At 49.7% G+C, this 22,890-nt stretch overlaps 1 protein-coding gene across 1 annotated transcript in view; it reads left to right on the top strand.

Moving 5' to 3' along the window:
* The first annotated feature begins 2,204 nt into the window (after positions 1-2,204).
* The window catches only part of LOC148140807 (uncharacterized), a 43,661-nt gene continuing 22,975 nt past the window's right edge, over positions 2,205-22,890 (top strand). Inside the window, exons 1-5 of the mRNA XM_087979034.1 lie at positions 2,205-2,375; positions 3,875-4,134; positions 14,653-14,928; positions 15,045-15,323; positions 17,313-17,432. Coding sequence (XP_087835160.1) covers positions 2,323-2,375; positions 3,875-4,134; positions 14,653-14,928; positions 15,045-15,323; positions 17,313-17,432 — 988 coding nt within the window. The 5' untranslated portion in view covers positions 2,205-2,322. The remainder of the gene's footprint in view (positions 2,376-3,874; positions 4,135-14,652; positions 14,929-15,044; positions 15,324-17,312; positions 17,433-22,890) is intronic.

The following is a 22,890-nucleotide window of genomic DNA, read 5'->3' as shown; positions in this document are numbered from 1 at the left end:
GCTGAGAGTCTCGCACTCCTCAGGGATACGATCGCCTACGTGCAGGACAGAGGGTTGGACACCTGCCTGATCAGCCTGGACCAGGAGAAAGCCTTTGACAGAATATCACACAGGTATATGAGAGATGTTTTCTCCAAAATGGGCTTTGGGGAGGGAATCTGCAATTGGATCAGACTGCTCTACACCAATATTGTCAGTGCAGTCTCAATCAATGGGTGGGAATCAGATAGCTTCCCAGTCAGATCTGGAGTCAGGCAGGGCTGCCCTCTCTCTCCTGCCTTGTTTGTGTGCTGCATGGAGCCATTTGCCAAGTCCATCAGGAAGGATGCGAGCCTGAGAGGGGTGACTATTCCTGGCAGCGGGGGCCTGCAGGTTAAGACCTCCCTGTACATGGATGACGTCGCCGTTTTCTGCTCGGATCCGCTCTCCGTGCACAGATTCATGTGCATATGTGACCAGTTCGAACGGGCCTCGGGGGCCAAGGTAAGCCGAGGCAAGAGCGAGGCCATGCTCTTCGGGAACTGGGCCGACCAATCCTCGATCCCCTTCACCGTCAGGACCGACCACCTGAAGGTGCTGGGTATTTGGTTCGGAGGGGCTGGGGTGTGCGCCAAGACTTGGGAGGAGCGTATCAGCAAAGTGAGGCAGAAACTAGGCAGATGGAAGCTACGGTCGCTCTCCATCGCGGGAAAAAAACCTGGTCATCAGGTGTGAGGCACTGTCATTGCTGTTATACGTGGCACAGGTCTGGCCTATTCCCAGAACCTGTGCCGCTGCAGTCACCCGGGCCATCTTCCAGTTTATATGGAGGTCAAAGATGGACCGGGTCCGAAGGGACTCGCTGTACAAAGATCTGGGCAACGGGGGAAAAAATACACCCAATGCCACCCTCACCCTGATGGCCACCTTTGTGTGTGGCTGCATCAAGCTGTGTGTGGATCCCCGGTGCGCAAACACCAAGTGTCACTACGTACTGAGGTTCTACCTGTCCCCGGTTTTGCGAAGGATGGGCCTGGCCTCGCTGCAGCGGAACGCTCCGAGTAGTTGGACCGTTCCGTATCACCTGTCCTTCGTGGAGAAGTTTATGAAGAAAAACATCTTTGACCACAAGTCCATCAGGAAGTGGTCATCACGTAGTGTCCTTGAGACCCTTCGGGAAAAGGAGAGGGCGGATCCTATCGAGCGGTTCCCTGAGCAGACTGTCAAAGCCATTTGGCAGAATGCCTCATCGCCAGAACTTTCCAACAAGCACCAAGACATGGCTTGGCTGGTGGTGAGAAGGGCTCTGCCTGTGAGATCCTTTATGCATGCCCGGACTCTCAGCCGCATCGCACGCTGCACTCGAAGAGGCTGAGGGGGGGACGAGACTGTCACACACCTCCTTCTGGAATGTGCCTACGCAGAAGAAGTCTGGAGAGGAATGCAGTGGTGTTTGTCGAGGTTCGTCCCGAGCAGCGCCGTGACGCGGGACTCCGTGCTCTACGGCCTGTTCCCCGGGACCCACACCGAGACGAACATCAACTGTGCCTGGAGGATCATCAACTCGGTGAAGGACGCTCTCTGGGTGGTCCGAAACCTGTTGATCTTCCATCTGAAGGAGTTGACCCCGACTGAGTGTTGCAGACTGGCACATTCCAAGGTACAGGACTACATGTTGAGGGACGCGATGAAGCTTGGGGCAGCTGCTGCCAAGGCGCGGTGGGGAAAGACCACCGTGTAACACCTGCCTGCCTAACGAAGAACAGGGGGCCCATGCAGTCATTTGGGCTCTGCTGACGCCTCAGCTCAAAATGTGGAGAGTAATCGTACAAACCTGTATATATGAATGATTACTGTCTCTGTATGCAAAGAAATGGAATGTTTACGTATGTATGGCTTGACTGATTGAACAGATCATCAAAATATTTCTGAATAAAGTATATTTTTGAAATAAAAAAAAAGACCTGAGAGACTTCCCCATTGGGCCTGGGCGCCTTAAATACAAAGACCACACCCTGATTCCTGCCGGTGCGGGGGCGGGCGGGGGCGGAATCCAATTCTGACAGTTTCTGTTTCCCTGCGGGTAACTCAACCTGAGTGTGATCCTCCTGGGAACTGGTGACAGGAATCTGTTCATCTCTTTATTGGGTATTTTACTGAGACTGGGACCAATCATTGACTCTCTGCTTCTGCAGCTTGAAGTTGAGGAAATGATCTGCAGCTCAGCATTGACATGGAGTGGAGTCAGAGAAAGTGTTTTGTTCTTCCAGACTCTCAATAGCAGTTGTCCCCTCTGTTTTTTTCCCCAATCCCTGATGGGAATAGGGAGAGTGGATTCTCAGAATGTTGCTGATCCTTCTCTCCATCTCCCTGTGTTTTTCCCGGGTCTCTCCCGGAAAGTACAGAATTCAGCTTTCCATTCTCTCTCTCTCTCTCTCTCTCTGTGTCTGGGGTGAATGTGAATCTCTTGGGGAGAGTTTGAAATGGGGGATGTTTGACCAGCCGCCTGTTATACAGCCAGCCTGATCTTTTACACATTGAAGGCAGCACAGTCTGGGAGACTCTGATGGGATTTGTGTCCAGGTCTCCTGACAGCAGGATGGAGAAACCCCGAGATCAGAGAAGCTCCGAGCAAATGGGAAATGGTTCCAATAGAGGATTTTAATTTTCACATCGATTGGGAGAAGCCAGACAGCTTCATCATTCCTGGTCTAAAGTCTTGTAAACACTGCGGGGAGGAGAAGGATACTCCATGTTTAACCCAGCCCAGGCTCAGCTGTGATGCCCTCATGGTTGAATAGGCCGGGTTATCTCAGACACCAACATCCTACTGGCCGTGTATAAAGGGCTGATTAAAAAGCTCAGTGAAGGACAGTGAGGATCCTGCTCTGGATTGTCCATCCCCCTGTTTGACAGAGAGAAGTTCACACAGTGACTGTCTTTTTTTAATTTCAAAAATATAGTTTATTCATAAAATAATTTGATGGTCTGTACAGTTGGTCATGCCATACATACGTAAACATTTACATACAGAGATCAGAATTTGTCATGTGTGTATACACGTCTGTACGTTTACCATCCATATATCCATATATTTAGCTGAGGCGTCAGCAGAGCCCAAATAACTACGTGGGCCCCCTGTTCTTAGGCAGGCAGATGTTACACGGTGGTCTTTCCCCACCGCGCCTTGGTGGCAGCTGCCTGTCCCCCATGGTCTCACACATCATCCGCCCAAATATTCCTGATTCTCTTCATTTCAGTCTGGATTCACTCACTCCACATCTTTCCTGGTTATGGTGATAAACTACAGACCTGCCCCTGGGTTAACCTGAATTCCTCACTTCAGATGTTTCCTGGCCTGGAGAGTCTCCTCAATATCCTTCTTCAAGTTATCCTGGGATATTGTTCCAGGTTAGTGATACACCACGTGTGTCCCAGGTTCCTGTTCCAGGTTAGTGATCTCTGTTTAATGTCCAATCCCTGGATTGTGTTCCAGCCTCTCCTATGTCCACACTGACTCCATCGAGTATCTGAGTGACCCTGATTCTGTGTTTACTCCCTGTTCTGAGAGGCTGCAGCAGCTAATTCTGACCTAGTTGAATCTGATTCTGATGATTATATCAGACAGGATTCTGACAGTGTTATAATATTTTGGGTTATTGGAAATTGTCACTGTGTGGATGGACCTCACTTTGACCAGCTGGAAGTGTGTATAATTGTTTTCAATCTGATCTTTACAGATATAACATGTTGAAAGTGATTTTGAGAGCAGTCTCTCACATTAGTGATGCCCCTGGGATCTGTGATGTGATTCTGGTTTTGTGGGCCAGGTACATTAATATGATGTTTATGTTGGTATTGAGTAACACCCTGCTTTTATTGTTTGTTTTACAGAGACTAATGTAATCACTGGGATTTACACAATTGTTTCTGGAATTAAGGATTTTCCTGAGGTTACAAGCAGTGCAACAGTCAATGGAGTTTTAATGAATTCTTATGACAATAAAACCAATCGGAACATCCCCAGGCAGCAGTTCTTGGCAGATTTCTTCGATATGAATTTCTGGGATCATGTTACAGATATAGTGAACAGACATGCAAACATGGCGAAGGAAATTCTGAGTACAATAATGAAGAGGACAAACCAGACATCTGGTAAGATCAGGCTTGTTGAATTTCTCTGTTGTTGTCCCCTTTCATCATAAAACCTCATTCGTTCCCCAACCCTGTCATTTGGGCCCCAGGACTGGGAGAGACATAATAGGCCTCGATGCTTCCCCTATTTCTGTGAGAGTTTTCCACCACCAGTGCACCACCAACATTCATCTCAGTCCTTCATATCTTTTGAGGGACCAAAATAGGGAACTGTAGACACAGTGCGGTCAAATAGTTTTACATAGGTTTAACAAAACATCTTTTTTTATTATTTCAAAAATGTACCTTACTCATAAAATTATTTTGGTATCTATACAAATGATGATGCCATACATTCGTATATATTCCATTTCTTTATATACATAGATCGGAATTAATCATTCATATGTCCAAGTCTGTACATTGACCATCCAGGTATTCTGCTGAGGGGTCAGCAGAGCCTTTCTTTTTATTTCAAAAATATACTTAATTCATAAAATGTCTTGATGATCTGTACAATTGGTCATGCCATACATCCATAAACATTCCATCTCTTGGTACACAGAGACAGAGTAATCATTTGTATATACAGGTCTGTGCCATTACATTTTTAGCTGAGGCGTCAGCAGAGCACAAATGACTGCGCGGGCCCCCTGTTCTTCTTTAGGCAGGCAGATATTACACAGTGGTCTTTCCCCACTGCGCCTTGGCGGCAGCTGCCCCAAGCTTCAGCGCGTCCCTCAACACGTAGTCATGGACCTTGGAATGTGCCAGTCTGCAACACTCAGTCGGGGTCAACTCCTTCAGCTGGAAGATCAGCAGGTTTCGGACCACCCAGAGAGCGTCCTTCACCGAGTTGATGATCCTCCAGTCACAGTTGATGTTCGTCTCGGTGTGTGTCCCGGGGAACAGGCCGTAGAGCACGGAGTCCCACGTCACGGCGCTGCTCGGGACAAACCTCGACAAACACCACTGCATTCCTCTCCAGACTTCCTCTGCACAGGCACATTCCAGAAGGAGGTGTGTGACAGTCTCGTCCCCCCCCCCGCAGCCGCTTCGAGTGCAGCGTGCGGTGCGGCTGAGAGTCCGGGCGTGCATAAAGGATCTCACAGGCAGAGCCCTTCTCACCACCAGCCAAGCCATGTCTTGGTGCTTGTTGAAAAGTTCTGGCGATGAGGCATTCTGCCAAATGGCTTTGACAGTCTGCTCAGGGAACCGCTCGATAGGATCCGCCCTCTCCTTTTCCCGAAGGGTCTCAAGGACACTACGTGCTGACCACTTCCTGATGGACTTGTGGTCAAAGGTGTTTTTCTTCATAAACTTCTCCACGAAGGACAGGTGATACGGAACGGTCCAACTACTCGGAGCGTTCCATGGCAGCGAGGCCAGGCCCATCCTTCGCAACACCGGGGACAGGTAGAACCTCAGTACGTAGTGACACTTGGTGTTTGCGTACCGGGGATCCACCCACAGCTTGATGCAGCCACACACAAAGGTGGCCATCAGGGTGAGAGTGGTATTGGGTGTATTTTTTCCCCCGTTGCCCAGATCTTTGTACAGTGAGTCCCTTCGGACCCGGTCCATCTTTGACCTCCATATAAACTGGAAGATGGCCCGGGTGACTGCAGCGGCACAGGTTCTGGGAATAGGCCAGACCTGTGCCACGTATAATAGCAATGACAGTGCTTCACACCTGATGACCAGGTTTTTTCCCGCGATGGAGAGCGACCGTAGCTTCCATCTGCCCAGTTTCTGCCTCACTTTGCTGATACACTCCTCCCAAGACTTGGCGCACGCCCCAGCCGCCCCCAGAATCAAATACCCAGCACCTTCAGGTGGTCGGTCCTGACGGTGAAGGGGATCGAGGATTGGTCGGCCCAGTTCCCGAAGAGCATGGCCTCGCTCTTGTCTCGGTTTACCTTGGCCCCCGAGGCCCGTTCGAACTGGTCACAAATGCACATGAGTCTGCGCACGGACAGCGGATCGTAGCAGAAAACGGTGACGTCATCCATGTACAGGGAGGCCTTAACCTGCAGGTCCCAGCTGCCAGGAATAGTCACCCCTCTCAGGCTCGCATCCTTCCTGATGGACTCGGCAAATGGCTCTATGCAGCACACAAACAAGGCAGGAGAGAGGGGGCGGCCCTGCCTGACTCCAGATCTGACTGGGAAGCTATCTGATTCCCACCCATTGATTGAGACTGCACTGACAATGTTGGTGTACAGCAGTCTGATCCAATTGCAGATTCCCTCCCCAAAGCCCATTTTGGAGAGAACATCTCTCATATACCTGTGTGATATCCTGTCAAAGGCTTTCTCCTGGTCCAGGCTGATCAGGCAGGTGTCCAACCCTCTGTCCTGCACGTAGGCGATCGTATCCCTGAGGAGTGCGAGACTCTCAGCCATCTTCCTGCCCGGCACAGCACAGGTTTGGTCAGGGTGAATCACCGACCCCAGAGCAGACCTGACCCGGTTGGCGATTACCTTTGACAGAATTTTGTAATCTGCATTCAACAGTGAGATTGGTCTCCAATTTTTGAGTTCCTCCCTCTCCCCCTTCCGCTTGTAGATGAGGGTGATAATGCCTTTCCTCATGGATTCATTCATGGTACCTGCCCGAAGCATACTGACATACACCTCCAGCAGGTCCTGGCCAATCAAGTCCCACAGAGCGGAATAGAGCTCGACTGGTAAGCCGTCGCTTCCGGGAGTTTTATTCTTTTCGAAGGACTCGAGGGCCTTGGTCAGCTCATCCAGAGATAGCGGCTGGTCCAGCCTCTCCCGTGTTCTGTCGTCTAAGACCTCTGTAATAGAGGACAGGAACGACTGGGAGGCCGCGCTGTCGGTCGGCTTCGCGTCATACAGACTGGCATAGAAGGATTTACTGATCCTCATGACGTCAGCCTGAGATGACGTTATCGAGCCATCTTCTTCCTTCAGGCTGCTGAGCACAGAGCTCTCTTTGTGCACCTTCTGGAAGAAGAAACGTGAGCACGTCTCGTCCTTCTTCACCGAGCGGACCCTGGACCGGAAGATTATCTTGGAGGCCTCCGAAGCAAAGAGCGAGGCTTGCTGGCCCTTCACCTCCTTGAGGTCCTCCGTGACATCCACCCCCAACGTCTGCAGCAGGAGCAGGTTCTGCATGCTTTCCTGGACTGGGACAGTTTTCCCCGCCTCTCTCTCGCCTCCTGAACACCTTTGAGGATGAAGAACCTCTTGATGTTCCCTTTTACTGTTTCCCACCAGTTCGCTTGGGACTCAAAGAGGGGCTTCACGGTTCTCCAACCTGCGTAGTCCCTCTTGAGCTCCTCAATGTTTCCCGGGGTCAACAGCTTGGTGTTCAGCTTCCACGTTCCCTTACCAGCCCGCTGCTCGTCCTGTAGGTGACAGTCGGCCAGCAGGAGGCAGTGGTCGGAGAAGAACACTGGCTTGACGTCGGTGGATCTGACCGAGAGCGTTCGGGACACAAACAGGTAATCTATCCTTGAGCGGATAGACCCGTCTGCCCGTGACCAGGTGTATCTATGCTGCGCTCCGTCTGCAGGGGCGCTGAAGACGTCGTGCAGCTTGGCATCTTTTACCGTGTCCATCAGGGCTCTGGGCGTGGTGTCCAGTTTACTGTCCCCCCCGCCGGATCGTCCATCTGCATCAATGATACAGTTGAAGTCTCCGGCCAGAATGACCGGCCTGGACGTAGCCAGCAACAGTGGAAGCTGCTGCAGGACGGCCAACCGTTCCCTCTTACCCACTGGGGCGTACACATTAATCAGTCTCAGGGGAGCATTCCTGTACATGACGTCGGCGACAAGGAGACGCCCGCCCACCACCTCCTTAACCTCGGAGATGGCGAAGTTGCCTCCTCTCAACAGGATACCCAGGCCAAAGGCGCGGCTATCGTTGTCCCCCGACCAAACTGACGGCCCATGGGCCCACCAGCTCGACCATCTCCTGTAGCTGCTGAGCTTCAGTATCCCACAGTCCTGCAGAAACAGGACGTCGGCTTTAACGTTGGCCAGGGAGGCCATCGTAGAAACACATTGCGTAGCCGATTTGATGCTACACACATTGATGCTGGCAATTCTAAACCCCATTTTAACAGTTTACGAGGTTAACAGTGTCCATTTGCTGCTGGTCTTGCCCCTCTGGGGTAGCTGTGTGCATCCCCGTGGTGACGGCAAACTGCTGGACCATCCCAGGGCTGAGGTAGCTGTCCGGCTCCACGCTGGAGCCATTTCCCCGCTCTGGTGTCTTCGGGTCGGGCCCAGGGTCCGCATAGTCCTGTTCTCCACCTGACAGCGGAGTCCACGGCTCGCATTGCCATCTCCAGCCATCTGTGCGTAAGTGGGGACCCCCGTCTTGGGCAGGTCTTGTACATGTGGCCCGCCTCTCCGCACAGGTTGCAGCTCTTTTCTTCCTGACAGTCCTTAGTCAGGTGACCCTCCTGTTTGCAGTTCCTGCAGATGGTCACTTTGCAATCCGCCGCCACGTGTCCCGACTTCCCGCAGGTCCGGCACACTTTCGGCTGCCCTGCATATGTCAGATAGCCTCTGCTCCCTCCAGTTGCGAAGCTCGAGGGTGGGTGGAGAATGTTCCCATTGTCATCGACCCTCAGAGTCACCCTAACCTGCCGCTTACTGGTCCAGATCCCAAAGGGGTCGACCACATCAGTGGCTTCTCCCTCAACTTGGACGTACCTTCCCAGAAAGGTCAGGACATCAGCCGTTGGAACACAGGGGTTGTACATATGGATTGTAACAACCCGACTCCTCTGTGCAGGAAGCACACACAATGGGATCGCTGACAAGATGGAGAACAGCGGCTCCCCTTCCTTCTCCTTGAAGACCTTCAGGGGCTGTTCGCACTGCTTCACACTTCTGAAGGTCACGTCAAAGTAGACTGCCCCAGGGAAATCCTGCAGGCAGTACACGTCCGCTGCAGCGAACCCACAGCATCCTAGCAATACCTTCTTAATAAACAGGATGCGATGCACCGGTGTATGACCCTCTACCTTCTTCACAGTCACCCGGACTGTGTTTCGAACTCCCTGCCCAGGGCTGCAGACAGCTGAGGAGGTCATAGCTCTGAGATTGTCTGGTCGTCCTTAGGTATCGTGGTATCTTCCCTGCCAGGCAGTACACGTCCGCTGCTTCGAACCCGCAGCACTCCAGCAAAATATTCTTCACAAACACCGTCCGATCGATCGGTGTGTGCTCCTCCACCTTCTTAACAGTCACCCTGACTGTGGGGAGACCATCTTAGATTTTGTATCCATTCCTGTGTTTGGAAATCCCATTGAAATCTCAGCTTTCAATGTGACCCACCTTCCAACCATTGCTTCGGCCTTTTGGCTCGGAATATGTGTAGTTCCTGAGGACCAGAGGAAGAGATTCTGCTCGAGTGCTGTCGGTTCGACGCAGCGGACGTGTGCTGGCGGGGGAGAAACCAAGGGGATCGTGCTGCGAGTCGTAGGAACTGCTGGAGACCATCGCTGGATCGTGATTGGACGTTGGAGGATCGTTGGGTTGTGCTGACCTGCTCTAGGTGGATCTTTATGCTGGCTTCGGCCTAACACCAATTCAGGTACCAGCCAACCTCTGAGCCTCAGCAGCCGCTCGCAGCCCTGGCCAGGGCATTCGCAACACAGTCAGGGTGACTGTGAAGAAGGTGGAGGAGCACACACCGGTCGATCGGACGGTGTTTGTGAAGAAGATTTTGCTGGAGTGCTGCGGGTTTCAAACAGTGGACGTGTACTGCCTGCAGGATTTCCCTGCGGCAGGCTATTTCGATGTGACCTTCAGGAGCGTGAAGAATTGCGAGCAGCTCCTGAAGGTCTTCTCCATCTTGTCAGCGGTCCTGTTTTGTGTGCTTCCTGCGCAAAGGAGTCGGGGTGTAACAATCCAGATGTACAACCCTCACGCCTCAGCAGCAGATGTCCTGACCTTCCTGAGGAGATACGTGCAGGTCGAGGGAGAGAGTACCGATGTGGTCGATCCTTTCGGGATCTGGACCAGCAAACGACAGGTCAGGGTAACCCTGAGGGTCGATGCCAGTGGGAACATCCTCCACCCACCCTCCAGCTTTGCCATCGGAGGAAGCAGAGGTTACCTGACATACGCAGGGCAGCCAAAAGTGTGCCGAACCTGCGGGAGGTCAGGCCACATGGCGGTGGATTGTAAGGTGACCATCTGCCGAAACTGTAAGCAGGAAGGCCACCTGACCAAGGAATGTAAGGAGGCCAAGAACTGTAATCTGTGCGGAGAGGCGGGCCACATGTACAAGGCCTGCCCAAGACGAGGGGCCGCCACCTACGCACAGATGGCCGGAGGAGGCAACACGAGCCGTGGACCGCCCAAGACCAGCAAGGTACCACAAAACAGCTCGGGAACGGTGTCTGGAGGCACCCAGAAGGAAGGGCGGGCTGTAGGGGAGCAGACGGCAGACAGCGGGGAGGTGCAGCAGCCGATCCAAGCTCCTTCAGGACAGACGGAGGAAATGGAAGAGGAGGGATCAAAGGAGGCAGAGGATTGGATTACCGTGAAAAGCAGGAAGAGGAAACCTCCCAGAGCCACCCAGCGAAGGGGGAAGCGACACCTACACGGCGAGGATACAGGCAGCTCTTCCGACGGTGAGGACGGGCGCAAGGAGGGTCGTCACCAGAGGAAGAGACAGAGCGCTGCGGGGAAAAAGGAGGGCAGCACCGCCCAAGCACGAAACGACGATCCTCTGAGGGGATGGGTAAAGGCCTCCCCCCACCCGGTGAGAACCAAGAGGTACCCACCGGCCCACAGCTCCAGGTAACGGGGAGCAGCGGTCCTGTGACAGCCCCACTGTCAGATGGAGAACTGGACCATGCGGATTCTGGGCCCGACCCGAAGACACCAGAGCGGGGAAATGGCTCCAGCATGGAGCCGGACAGCTACCTCAGCCCTGGGAGGGTCCATCAGTTTGCCGTCACCACGGGAATGCACACAGCTACCCCAGAGGGGCAAGACCAGCAGCAAATGGACACTGTAACTGGGGAGAAGGTATTACATAAACTGATGGGATGAAAGGCAGATAATTCCCCGGGACCTGATGGCCTGCACTCAAAGGTAATGGGGACGTTGCTGAAGCCAATCATAAGGGAGGAAATAACTGAACATTTAGATAAATGAAGCTCAATTCACTGGTGTCCAGTGGATGTGGTATATCTAGACTTCCAGAAGGCATTTGACAAGATGCCACATAAAAGACTGATCCTGATGATTAGATCCTAGGGGGTTTAAGGTAGAGTATTGGCCTGGATAAAGGATTGGATAACTGACAGAAAACAGAGGAACAGGAAAAATGGGTCCTTTTCTGGGTGGTGAAGTGGAACTATCTTGTGCTGCTTGGTTGAGTTGTCAGAGTTCAACTATTTACAATCTGTATAAATGATCTGCAAGGAGGGACAGAGTGTTGGGCGGCACGGTGGCTCAATGGTTAGCACTGCTGCCTCACAGCACCAGGGACCCAGGTTCGATTCCTGCCTCGGGTGACTGACTATGCAGAGTTTGCACATTCTCCCCTTGTCTGTGTGGGTTTCCTCCAGGTGCTCCGGTTTCCTCCCACAATCCAAAGATGTGCAGGTCAGGTGAATTGGCCATGCTAAAATGCCTGTAGTGTTAGGTGCATTAGTCAAGGGCAAATATGGGGTAGGGGAATGGGTCTGGGTGGATTGCTGATGGGAGGGTCAGTGTGGTCTTGTTGGGCTGAAGGGCCTGTTTCCATGCTGTAAGAAATCTAATCTACTATATTGTAGTTAAACTCATGGATGATACTAAGATTGGTGGGGAACCAGGCTATGATGAGGAGATAATAAGTTTCCAGATGGATATTGGCTAGGAGAATGGCCAGACTCTGAGAGGTGGAGTTTAATGTGGGTAAGAATGGGGTTGTTCATTTTGGCCGGAAAATAAGAAGGCAAATTGTTATTGCACTGGGAAGCAGATTTGCAGTGTGTCAGTGCAGAGGGATCTGGGTGTTTTTGGGCATGAATTGAAGAAAGTGGATACGCAGGTGCAGCATATAACAAGAAAAGCAAATGGAATACTGGCATTTATTGCAAAGAAGTGTGGTTACAATTATATAAGGCATTGGTGAGACCACACCTGGAGAATGATGTCCAGTTGTGGTCTCCTTACCTAAGGGAGGATGTGGTGACATTGCAGGCAGTTCAGACGAGGTTCACCAGGCTGTTCCAGGGATGAAAGGGTTATTGTACGAGAAGCAATTGTATAGCTTGGGCCTGGACTCACTGGAGATCAGAGGAATGAAGGAGGATCTGATTGAGGAATATAAAATGCTCAAGGGGATTGATAAGATTGATATCTAGCAGACATTCCCCTTGTGGGACAGTCTTGAACAAGAGGTCATAGATATAGAGAGAGGAGGTCGGTTCAAAACTGAGATGAGAATTACCTACCCCTTTCAGGGGGTTGTGAATCTGTGGAACTCACTGACCCAGAGCGGGGCAGAACCAATCAACAAATTCAGGACAGAAATGGCTACGTTTCTGATGGAAAGCAGGATAAAGGGGGATGGGAGCAGGCAGGAAGGTGGCGGTGAGACCAGGATAAGATCAGCCATGATCATGTTAAATGGTGGAGTGGACTCAAAGGGCTGACTTGCCCACTCTCCCTCTGAACTCCCATGTTACTAGGATTAACTGGGAATGTGTTTGAAAGCAGCATATCAAGTGTAGCATTGGAATCTATTACTTGTTGTCATGAAAACAGAAAAAAACAATTGTAAAGTAAACAAAGCTAGAAATGAAGAAATATTAAAAAATGAAGAAATAGATAGAACGATCACTAACATTAATCAGTTTTAGTTCTTAGCAAATCAGTAAACAGTGGGATAACAAATGAATTGAGAACAGGAGGGACAGTAAAGAGAATATTTGACTGTCACGGTCCATTCATGATCTGGAGATATATTTGAATCAGGTTGTGGAGATATATTGTGACCCCTTTGGACCAGCTGGGACTTGAAACAGGGCATTCTGGGAAACTGCCCCAAAATAGGCCAACTCATTCTGTTTAATTTGTGAGGAATGGATTAAACAACAAGAACAAATGTAAAAACACTGTAATAATTAGAGGAAATTGTATAGAAAGTAGATACATAGAGTTGCACAGCTCAGAAACAGACCCTTTAGTCCAACTCGTCCACGCAGACCAGAAATCCTAAACTGATCTAAGTCCCATTTGCCAGCTTTTAGCCCACATCCTTCTTAACCCTTCCCATTGTAAGCCCATCCTGATGCCTTTTAAATGCTGTAATTGTACCAGCCTCTGTCACTTCCTCTGGCAGCACATTCCATACTGGCACCATCCTCTGCATGAAAAAGTTCCCTGTTAGGTCCCTTTTAAATCTTTTCCCTCTCACCTTCAACCTATGCCCTTTAGTTTCGGACTCCCCTACCCTGGGCAAAAAAACTTGGCTATTCACCTTATCTATGCCCCTCATGTTTTTATAAACTTCAGGGAAAATAGCTCCAGCCTATTCAGTCTCTCACTATAGCTCCAAACCTTGTAAATCTTTTCTGAACCCTTTCACATTTCCTATTGCAGGAAGTACAGAATTTAACACAGCATTCGAAAAGTGGCTGAATCAATGTCCTGTACAGCTGCAACATGATATCCCAACTCCTGTACTCAATCCACTGACCCATAAAGGCAAGGAGACCAAACACCTTCTTCACTATCCTGTCAGTCTGTAACTCCACCTTCAGGAACTATGACTCTATACCCCAAGGTCTGTTTGTTTGGCAACACTCCCCAGCACCCTACCATTAACTGTGTAAATGCTGCTATGATTTACGCAAAATGCAACACCTCACTTTTATCGAAATTAATCTCAATCTGCCACTCCTCAGCCCATCTGATCAAGATCCCATCATACTCTGATATAACCTTCCTCACTGCCCACTACATTTCCTGTTTTGGTGTCATCTGCAAACGAACCATTACTAACCATTCCCTCCTATATGCACATCCAAATCATTTATTAAAATGACAGAAAGCAGTGGACACAGGTAGTGAGTAACTTAAAGAGATTGATCCTCATCTCCATTCCGCCAGGCTCAGGGGAAGAGATTGCACAGCCCCACGTAGGGAGAGGGTCCTTGTAAATAACACACAGAGTCCGATCGTGGGCCAGAGCCTGTGGGAGGCTGACAGAGTGGTCACAGACAGACATGGACTACATCCCCCAGAATGCAGCCTGTGATTGAAACAAATGACCAGAAGGACTGGGCCTGTCGTTCCAGGACAGTGGGAATGTGAGCACTGGAATTCTGACCCGGATCGGAGAGCACATTCCCTATCTGCTCCAGGTTGAGGTGTGAAGCAACCACTGGAGAAAGGGTCAGTGCTGCCCGAGTCTGGGGCCCTGGAGATTAGCATCGTGTGTAACCCCCCTCTCCCTGGGCCTGATACAGGATCCCCCTTCCCCTTTGATCAGATTGTTCCTCTGGTTATTAATTATTAATTATCTATGACTGTTTGATCACCAACAGGAATTCACATTTTTCAACGGATAACTACTGTTGAGGTCAGTGATGATGGCAGCATTAAGAGATCGATGAGATTTGGATTTGATGGAGAAGACTTTATCAGTTTGGAACCAGACAGAATGAGATGGATCGCATCCAATCCCATTGCAGTGATGACTAAAGAGAAATGGAATTCTGATGATTCCTGGAACAACTACTGGAAAAGACACATGGAAGAGGTATATGTTGAATATTTAAAGAGATATCTGGAAGCTGGAAAGGAATATTTCAGAAGGAAAGGTATGTATTTCAGTTTTGTTCCATGTTCCGATCTAACCTCACTGATCTATGAAGCCGCTCTCCCATTCCATTCAGTGTCTGTCTATTGTTTGTGGTTTCACCCTTTCCCATCACAGTTCAGCCTGAAGTGTTCATCTCCAGGAGGGAGCCCAATGGTCAGGACAAGCCGCTCACTCTCTCCTGCCTGGTCACTGGGTTTGATCCTGCAGACATTGAGGTGACCTGGCTAAGGAATGGAGAGGTCATGTCTGAGACACATTCCTCGGGGGTACGACCGAACCACGATGGGACCCATCAGATCCAGAAAGAGATTGAGATCAATGCTGGGGATGAGGATCAATACTCCTGTCACATTGAACACAGCAGCCTGGCAGAGGCCCAGCTCTATCAGTGGGGTAAGGGACTGGGCACAATGTTTGTGTGTGTGTGTGTGTGTGTGTGTGTGTGTGTGTGTGTGTGTGTGTGTGTGTATATACATGTGACAGATGAAACCATTTACAGGACACTTTTTCACTTCCTTGTTTGCAACTACCCACCTTGATCTCTGTGTTGATATGTCATGTTGGTCTCAATTGCGTTAAAGATTTCAATTCTAAGTTTGAAAGGATCTCCGAATCCCAAGCTTCTAGAGCCTTTTGGGGATTCCAGATTCCCACAGCCCTGTTATTGGTGAAGTACTCGTTGATTTCCCTCTGGAATAATCTCACCAGAATTACAAGAAGATGCCCTTGTATTCCAGGCTTCAGCACCAGACATGGGCCCAGATTGTCCAGCAGCCAGACAGTCAGAGACTGGACACTCCCTGAGAGAGGAGGGTCTGGACCCCTCAGAATTCCTGACTCACTGAATGGGATTTGTCCAGGAAGTTTCAACTTCCGATGGACAATTACCTCGCATCTGAAACCCTTTGGGAAGACCTCAGGTTCTGAGGTTAGGGATTGGAAGCTTCTTTAACTCCTAGTGTGATGATGCTGCCACTTTAAAAGGTTGTTGGTGTCCTAGTTTTTGTTTTGAAGAGAGGTTGTAAGGCAGAGGCAATAAACTCGCTGCTGCTGATGACTGAGGTAAACAAGTTGTGAGGCCTCTAGGTGTTTTTTTTAAGTTGGAACAATAGAAGCAGTCTGAATGGGCGTGGCCAGCTCTCACAGATCCAGATTTCTCAGTTTGGTTTTTTCAGTTACATCAGAAGCCTTTGCGGTCTCAAAAGAGTTGGCAGCTTCAGTGAATGTCACCTGGCTTCTACTGTCTACATTTTTTTCTTGATATTATTTCCTCCTGGGTTGGAGAACTGCATGTAAGAATCTGTGTCTGAAATTACCTTTTTAGCAAGGTGTTTATAGGATGTTACAATATTGCAGCAGTTAATTAGTAATAGGTACTGAGTTTGGTTGCATTTTTCAATTGTTAAGTTATTCTAAATTTCTCGTTCTTTTGTTTGTATTTTAATTACAGCGTTTAAGTAAATTGTGTTTTGCTTAATGTTGAGTTGTTTGACCACCTGCGTTGTATCTGGAACACATCATTTCCCATCGAGCTTTAAAATAAGAAACAATTCAGATCTTAGACTACCTTCTTCAGATATTTTGAGGGGGCCTGGTGTGGTCCCTAACACCAGAGAGCTGGAAAACCGACCATCTCCAAAGGTACTGCTGATCCCTCCATTCACACACTGACGAGGATATCTGGTCAGTGTGGGCAAGTTGGACTGAACATACACACTTGTTGTGTGACTCTTTAACTCTTTGACTCCATCCCCTCAAACACATGACCTGATATTCTGCAACCAACACTTGACCTCTCCCCAGCACCAACAGCAGCTCACCGTCTCCAGACGTCTGTCAAACTCGCAGTGCATCACCCTGGACAGACAACTGGGACACAACACAGATCTCTACAACTGGATCCCTAACAAGGCCCCCTCACCAGCCCACTGTGGCACCCAAACCCCATTCCATTGGTACTCAACATCCCCAACACTCACCAGTGAGTTCCCAAACTGCCCCTTGCCCAACCACTGAGGAAGTGCCTTCTGGGTACCGAACTACACCCCTCCAACCATTCACTCACTCCTTCACCTCACCCAAGGCCGATCTACCCCACCAGCACTAGTAAGGACAGGACACAGAGATATTGGGGAGAATGGGAACTGAACTGTCTGGGGAGGTAACCCCCAGGACAGGTACAACACGATGTTTATACCCCTATCAATGGGATCCTTGGTGACTTCACTGGAGAGTGAAATCGGGAGAGGGTCAAACCCGCATTTCAACCAATCCCAACAATTCCCAACAGCTCGGAGCAGTTATAATTGTTCCCAATTAACACAGAGCTAGAAATAAATCCAGGAACAGAGAGAATCCTGATATATTTCCAATGTGTTTCAGAAAATCTGAAAAGCAATTGGCTGCATTCCCAACTTGGAAGTCTCATTGCATCAATGGTCATTCTATTGGCTGTTATTGTCGGGATAGTCGGAATAATCATCTGGAAATGGTCACGGAGAGGTAAGAATCAGAGAAAGGAGAATGTGGAACTGAGGGGACAGAGTGAGTGTGGGGAATCTCCAGTACTGGGAGTACAGGGCACTGTGGGGAATGGAACTGATTGAATTCCCACACACAGATACACACGTATAAACACGTCTCGTTCCCTGTCTGATCTTCCTTTACGTGATCAGCCCAGACCAGGTCTAATATTGATCATTAAAGCCACTGCACCCAATCAGATCCTCACTGACTGAATATTAATGGAATGGAAGGGATTTTTTGCATCTCGAGGGGATGCAGGGGAGGGGAATATGGGAATGAGGATTTCTGACACAATCCCTGTAAAACCTTCCTTACTGCCTTGTTTGTGTGCCATCACCTTGATAAATTTTGAACAGCTGTTTACAGTCTCTGAGAATGGATTATTCCCCATCCTAATGGACATTTATTTTGTTTCTGCAGATTCCCCAAGTGGGACCTACACAACAGCTCCCAGTAAGTGGCTGAGGGGACAGACTGTTGGGAATGGTGGAGAAGGTAATGGGAGGTGTAGAGTAGATTCCTGACAGTGTGGAAACAGGCCTTTCAGCACATCAAGTCCACACAGTCCCTCCAAAGAGTAACCCACCCAGACCTATTCTGCAACCCTATATTTACCCCTGACTAACACAACTGACACTATGGGCAATGTAACATGGCCAATTCACCTAACCTGCACATCTTTGGACCGTGGGATGAAACCGGAGCACCCGGAGAAAACCCACACAGACACGGGGAGAATGTGCAAACTCCACACAGACAAATACCCGAGGAGGGAATTGTACCCGGGTCCCTGGTGCTGTGAGGCAACGGTGCTAACCACTGAGCCACCGTGCTGCCCCGATGAGAGTGTAGAGTTATATTTGCCAGGGTGTTGCTCAGGGTGATGGGTCCGTCTCCTCACAATGCTGTTTCTCAGCCAACACTCTCTTATCGTCCTGTTTCTCTACTCCATGTCCTCGGTGTCTCTCCTTCGAACTGTCACCCTCCATTCTCTTCCCCCACTGCCCCTCCCTCCACTCACTCACACTTAATTCCCACTGGGGGGTGCTCGGAGAGTCTGGTTAGTTAGTGCTGAGGGCGATTAAATCCTGGGTCCAGTGAGTGATAGAGAATATCTCACACTGTGTCATTTTATATTTGATATAACTTCTCACATTCTGTTTTTATTTTCTCAGCTTCTGATATCTCTGGTGCAGCTTCTTCATGATTCAGTAAGTGACATGTCAACTTTTCTCTGACTTAGATTTATTTAGATTTATATTCTCCAGATTTATTTGCAACATTTTCACATCCCTCCTGACCCTGTCCCACCCTCCCAGACACGGTTAAACCCTGTCAGACTAATTCCCCTCCCCTTCGACCCTATCCCACTCTCCCAGACACTGTTAAACCCTGTCAGACGAGTTCCCCTCCCCTCCTGACCCTGTCCCACCCTCCCAGTCACTGTTAAACCCTGTCAGACTAATTCCCCTCCCCTCCTGACCCTGTCACACCCTCCCAGACACTGTTAAACCCTGTCAGACTAATTCCCCTCCCCTCCTGACCCTGTCCCACCCTCCCAGACACTGTTAAACCCTGTCAGACTAATTCCCCTCCCCTCCTGACCCTGTCCCACCCTCCGAGTCACAGTTAAACCCTGTCAGACTAATTCCCCTCCCCTCCTGACCCTGTCCCACCCTCCCAGTCACTGTTAAACCCTGTCAGACTAATTCCCCTCCCCTCCTGACCCTGTCCCATCCTCGCACTGTTAAACCCTGTCAGACAAATTCCCCTCCCCTCCTGACCCTGTCCCACCCTCCCAGACACTGTTAAACCCTGTCAGACTAATTCCCCTCCCCTCCTGACCCTGTCCCACCCTTCCAGTCACTGTTAAACCCTGTCAGACTAATTCCCCTCCCCTCCTGACCCTGTCCCACCCTCCCAGTCACTGTTAAACCCTGTCAGACTAATTCCCCTCCCCTCCTGACCCTGTCCCACCCTCCCAGTCACTGTTAAACCCTGTCAGACTAATTCCCCTCCCCTCCTGACCCTGTCCCACCCTCCCAGACACTGTTAAACCCTGTCAGACAAATTCCCCTCCCCTCCTGACCCTGTCCCACCCTCCCAGTCACTGTTAAACCCTGTCAGACTAATTACCCTCCCGTCCTGACCCTGTCCCACTTTCCCAGTCACTGTTAAACCCTGTCAGACTAATTCCCCTCCCTTCCTGACCCTGTCCCACCCTCCCAGTCACTGTTAAACCCTGTCAGACAAATTCCCCTCCCCTCCTGACCCTGTCCCACCCTCCCAGTCACTGTTAAACCCTGTCAGACTAATTCCCCTCCCCTCCTGACCCTCTCCCACCATCTCAGACACTGTTAAACCCTGTCAGACAAATTCCCCTCCCCTCCTGACCCTGTCCCACCCTCCCAGACACTGTTAAACCCTGTCAGACAAATTCCCCTCCCCTCCTGACCCTGTCCCACCCTCCCAGACACTGTTAAACCCTGTCAGACTAATTACCCTCCCCTCCTGACACTGTCCCACCCTCCCAGACACTGTTAAACCCTGTCAGACTAATTCCCCTCCCCTCCTGACCCTGTCCCACCCTCCCAGTCACTGTTAAACCCTGTCAGACTAACTCCCCTCCCCTCCCTGAAGTGATTGCCTTGTGTCTCTCCATTCCTGACCTTGTGGGATTCCTGGGCCCCACTACAGGACATTCCCAGAGCCTCATTGCGGAATAACGGGATTCTCTTGTTCCAGTATGAACGTGGACATCATTGTCCATCCTTCCATATCACAGCAGACACAGAGAATTACAGCTCATTGTTCACACTCAATTCGTTCAGGACTGAGGTCAATGTTTCTGGGAATGTGTTTCCACACATTGAGCAGTGGATCCCAGATGCTCAGGTTTGGATCCTGATTCTTCAAGTGAGACCTTCTCAAGTCGTGTTTCCATCCCGTCTCAGAAGTGTGAGCAGTGTCACCGTCAGAGGGATCTTCACAGCTGGTTCCTCCCTCACACTTTCTCATCCTCACTGTCTTCAGTGGGTCACTGATTGACCTGAAATGAAGCAACGTCCTGAGGGAACTCGGAGACAGTTTTTATATTGAAGGAATTGATTTTGCATCTGACGTTAACAAGTTTCAAATGTTATGTAAATCTCTGTACATAAATATCAGTTTTACATATTCTAATTCTTAAATAAATATATAAATAGTATAAATCTGAGTTATTGGTGAATACTAAAATCTATCACTACTTATCACCATTGTTTAACTACAATCACCAATATGTGTCATTTGTAATCATTAAAAGTTATTTATTGACTTATTAATTTTGATATTTTTATTAATATTTCACAAGAACGATTCTATTCATTTACACAGCAGCAGCTTGTGGCTCTTGGAACCAGCAGATGCTGAGCTTCAATTCAATGTGAACTGGGGGAGTTAAGACCATATCCATCTGCCTCTATTGTAAAATCCAAATCCCAGATGATAACTCCACACCCATCAACACAATCAGGGAAAGTCCATTCCCAGAGAGTGGGAACACACAAGTGTGAGGGAATGGAGATTGTGTCAGAACCTGATGGAGATTCTGGACATCGCTTCCATTCCATCGATATTCCCTGAGGATGTGTGTGGTGGGTTTGATGACCAACATTAGACTTGTATTAAAGGACATAGCTGCTAGACTGGGTCTGCAGCAGGTGGTGAGGGAACCAACAAGAGGGAAAAACATACTTGATTCCATCTTTCCAATCTGCCAGCTGCAGGTACAAATGTCCATGACAGTCTCAGTGAGAGTGACCATCGCACTGTCCTTGTGGAGGCAAAGTCCCACTGTCACATTGGGAATAATCTCCATTGTATTGTGTGGCACTATCACTGTGCTAAATGGAACAGACTTGGATCAGATCTAGCAGCTCAAGCCTGGGTATCCATGAGGCACTGTGGGCCACCAACAGCAGCAGAACCGTACTCCAGCACAATCTGTAACCTCATGGCCTGGCATAGCCCCCACTGAACCATTAGCACCAAGCCAGGGGATCAACCCTGGTTCAATGGGGAGTGCAGGAGGGCATCCAAGGAGCAGCACCAGACATACCTGAAGATGAGGTACCAACCTGGTGAAGCCACCAAACAGGACGACTTGCATGTCACATAACATAAGCAGCAAGTGATAGACAGAGCTAAGCGATCCCACAACCAACAGATCCGATCTCAGCTCTGCAGTCCTGCCACATCCAGCCAACTCACTGGAGGCTCCACAAATATTCCCACTCTCACTGATGAAACAGCCCATTACATCAGTGTGAAAGATAGGCCTGAAGGTTTCACAGCAATCTTCAGTCAGAAGTGTCATCTCAGCCTCCTCCAGTGGTCCCCAGCATTACAGATACCAGTCTTCAGCCAATTCAATTCACTCCACGTGATATCAAGAAACAGTTGAAGACACTGGGTACTGCAAAGGCTTCAGGCCCTGACAACATTCAGGCAATAGTACTGAAGGCTTGTGCTCGAGAACTTGCCACTCCCCTATCCAAACTGTTCCAGTCCAGTTACAACACTGGCATCGACCCAACAATGTAGAAAATTGCCCGGGTATATCTTAGACACAAAAAGCAGGACAAACCCAATCTGCCCCATCAGTCTCCTCTCGATCATCAGTAAAGTGATGGAAGGTGTCATTAACAGTGCTATCAAGCAGCACCTGCTCAGCAATAACCTGCACAGTGACGCCCAGTTTGGGCTCTGCCAGGGTCACTCAGCTCCTGACCTCAATACAGCCTTGGTTCGAACATGGACAAAAGAGCTGAATTCCAGAGGGGAGGTGGGAGTGACAGCCCCTGACATCAAGGCTGCATTCGACCGAGTGCGGCATCATGGAACTCGAGCAGAACTGGAATCAATGGGTATTGGGGGAAAACTCTCCAGTGGATAGAGTCATACCTGACACATAGGAAGGTGGTCTTGGTTGTGGGAGGTCAGTCACCTCAGCTCCAGGAAAGCTCTGCAGGAGTCCCTCAGCGTGGTGTCCTAGGCCCAACCGTCTTCAGCTGCTTCATCAATGACCTTCCTGCCATCAGAAGGTCAGAAATGGGGATGTTTGCCAGTGATTGCACAATGTTCAGCACTATTTGCAACTCCTCAGATACTGAAGCAGTCCATGTTCAAATGCAACAAGATCTGGACAATATCCAGGCTTGGGCTGACAAGTGGCAAGTAACATTTGCGCCACACAAATGCCAAGTTATAACCATCACCAACAAGAGACAATCTCACCACCACTCCTTGGCATTCAATGGTGTTACCGTCACTGAATCCCCCCACTGTCAACAGCCTGTGAGTTATCATTGATCAGAAACTCAACTGGCCTCACCACATAAATGCAGTGTCGTCAAGAGCAGGTCAGAGGCTAGAGATACTGCAGCAAGTAACC

Source organism: Chiloscyllium plagiosum, unplaced genomic scaffold (assembly GCF_037043375.1).
Source record: "Chiloscyllium plagiosum isolate Xiang-an unplaced genomic scaffold, Cpla_swu_hap1 HiC_scaffold_35, whole genome shotgun sequence".
Classification (NCBI taxonomy): domain Eukaryota; kingdom Metazoa; phylum Chordata; class Chondrichthyes; order Orectolobiformes; family Hemiscylliidae; genus Chiloscyllium; species Chiloscyllium plagiosum.
The sequence above is the reverse complement of the archived record's forward strand: the minus strand, read 5'-3'. Positions and strand labels throughout refer to the sequence as shown.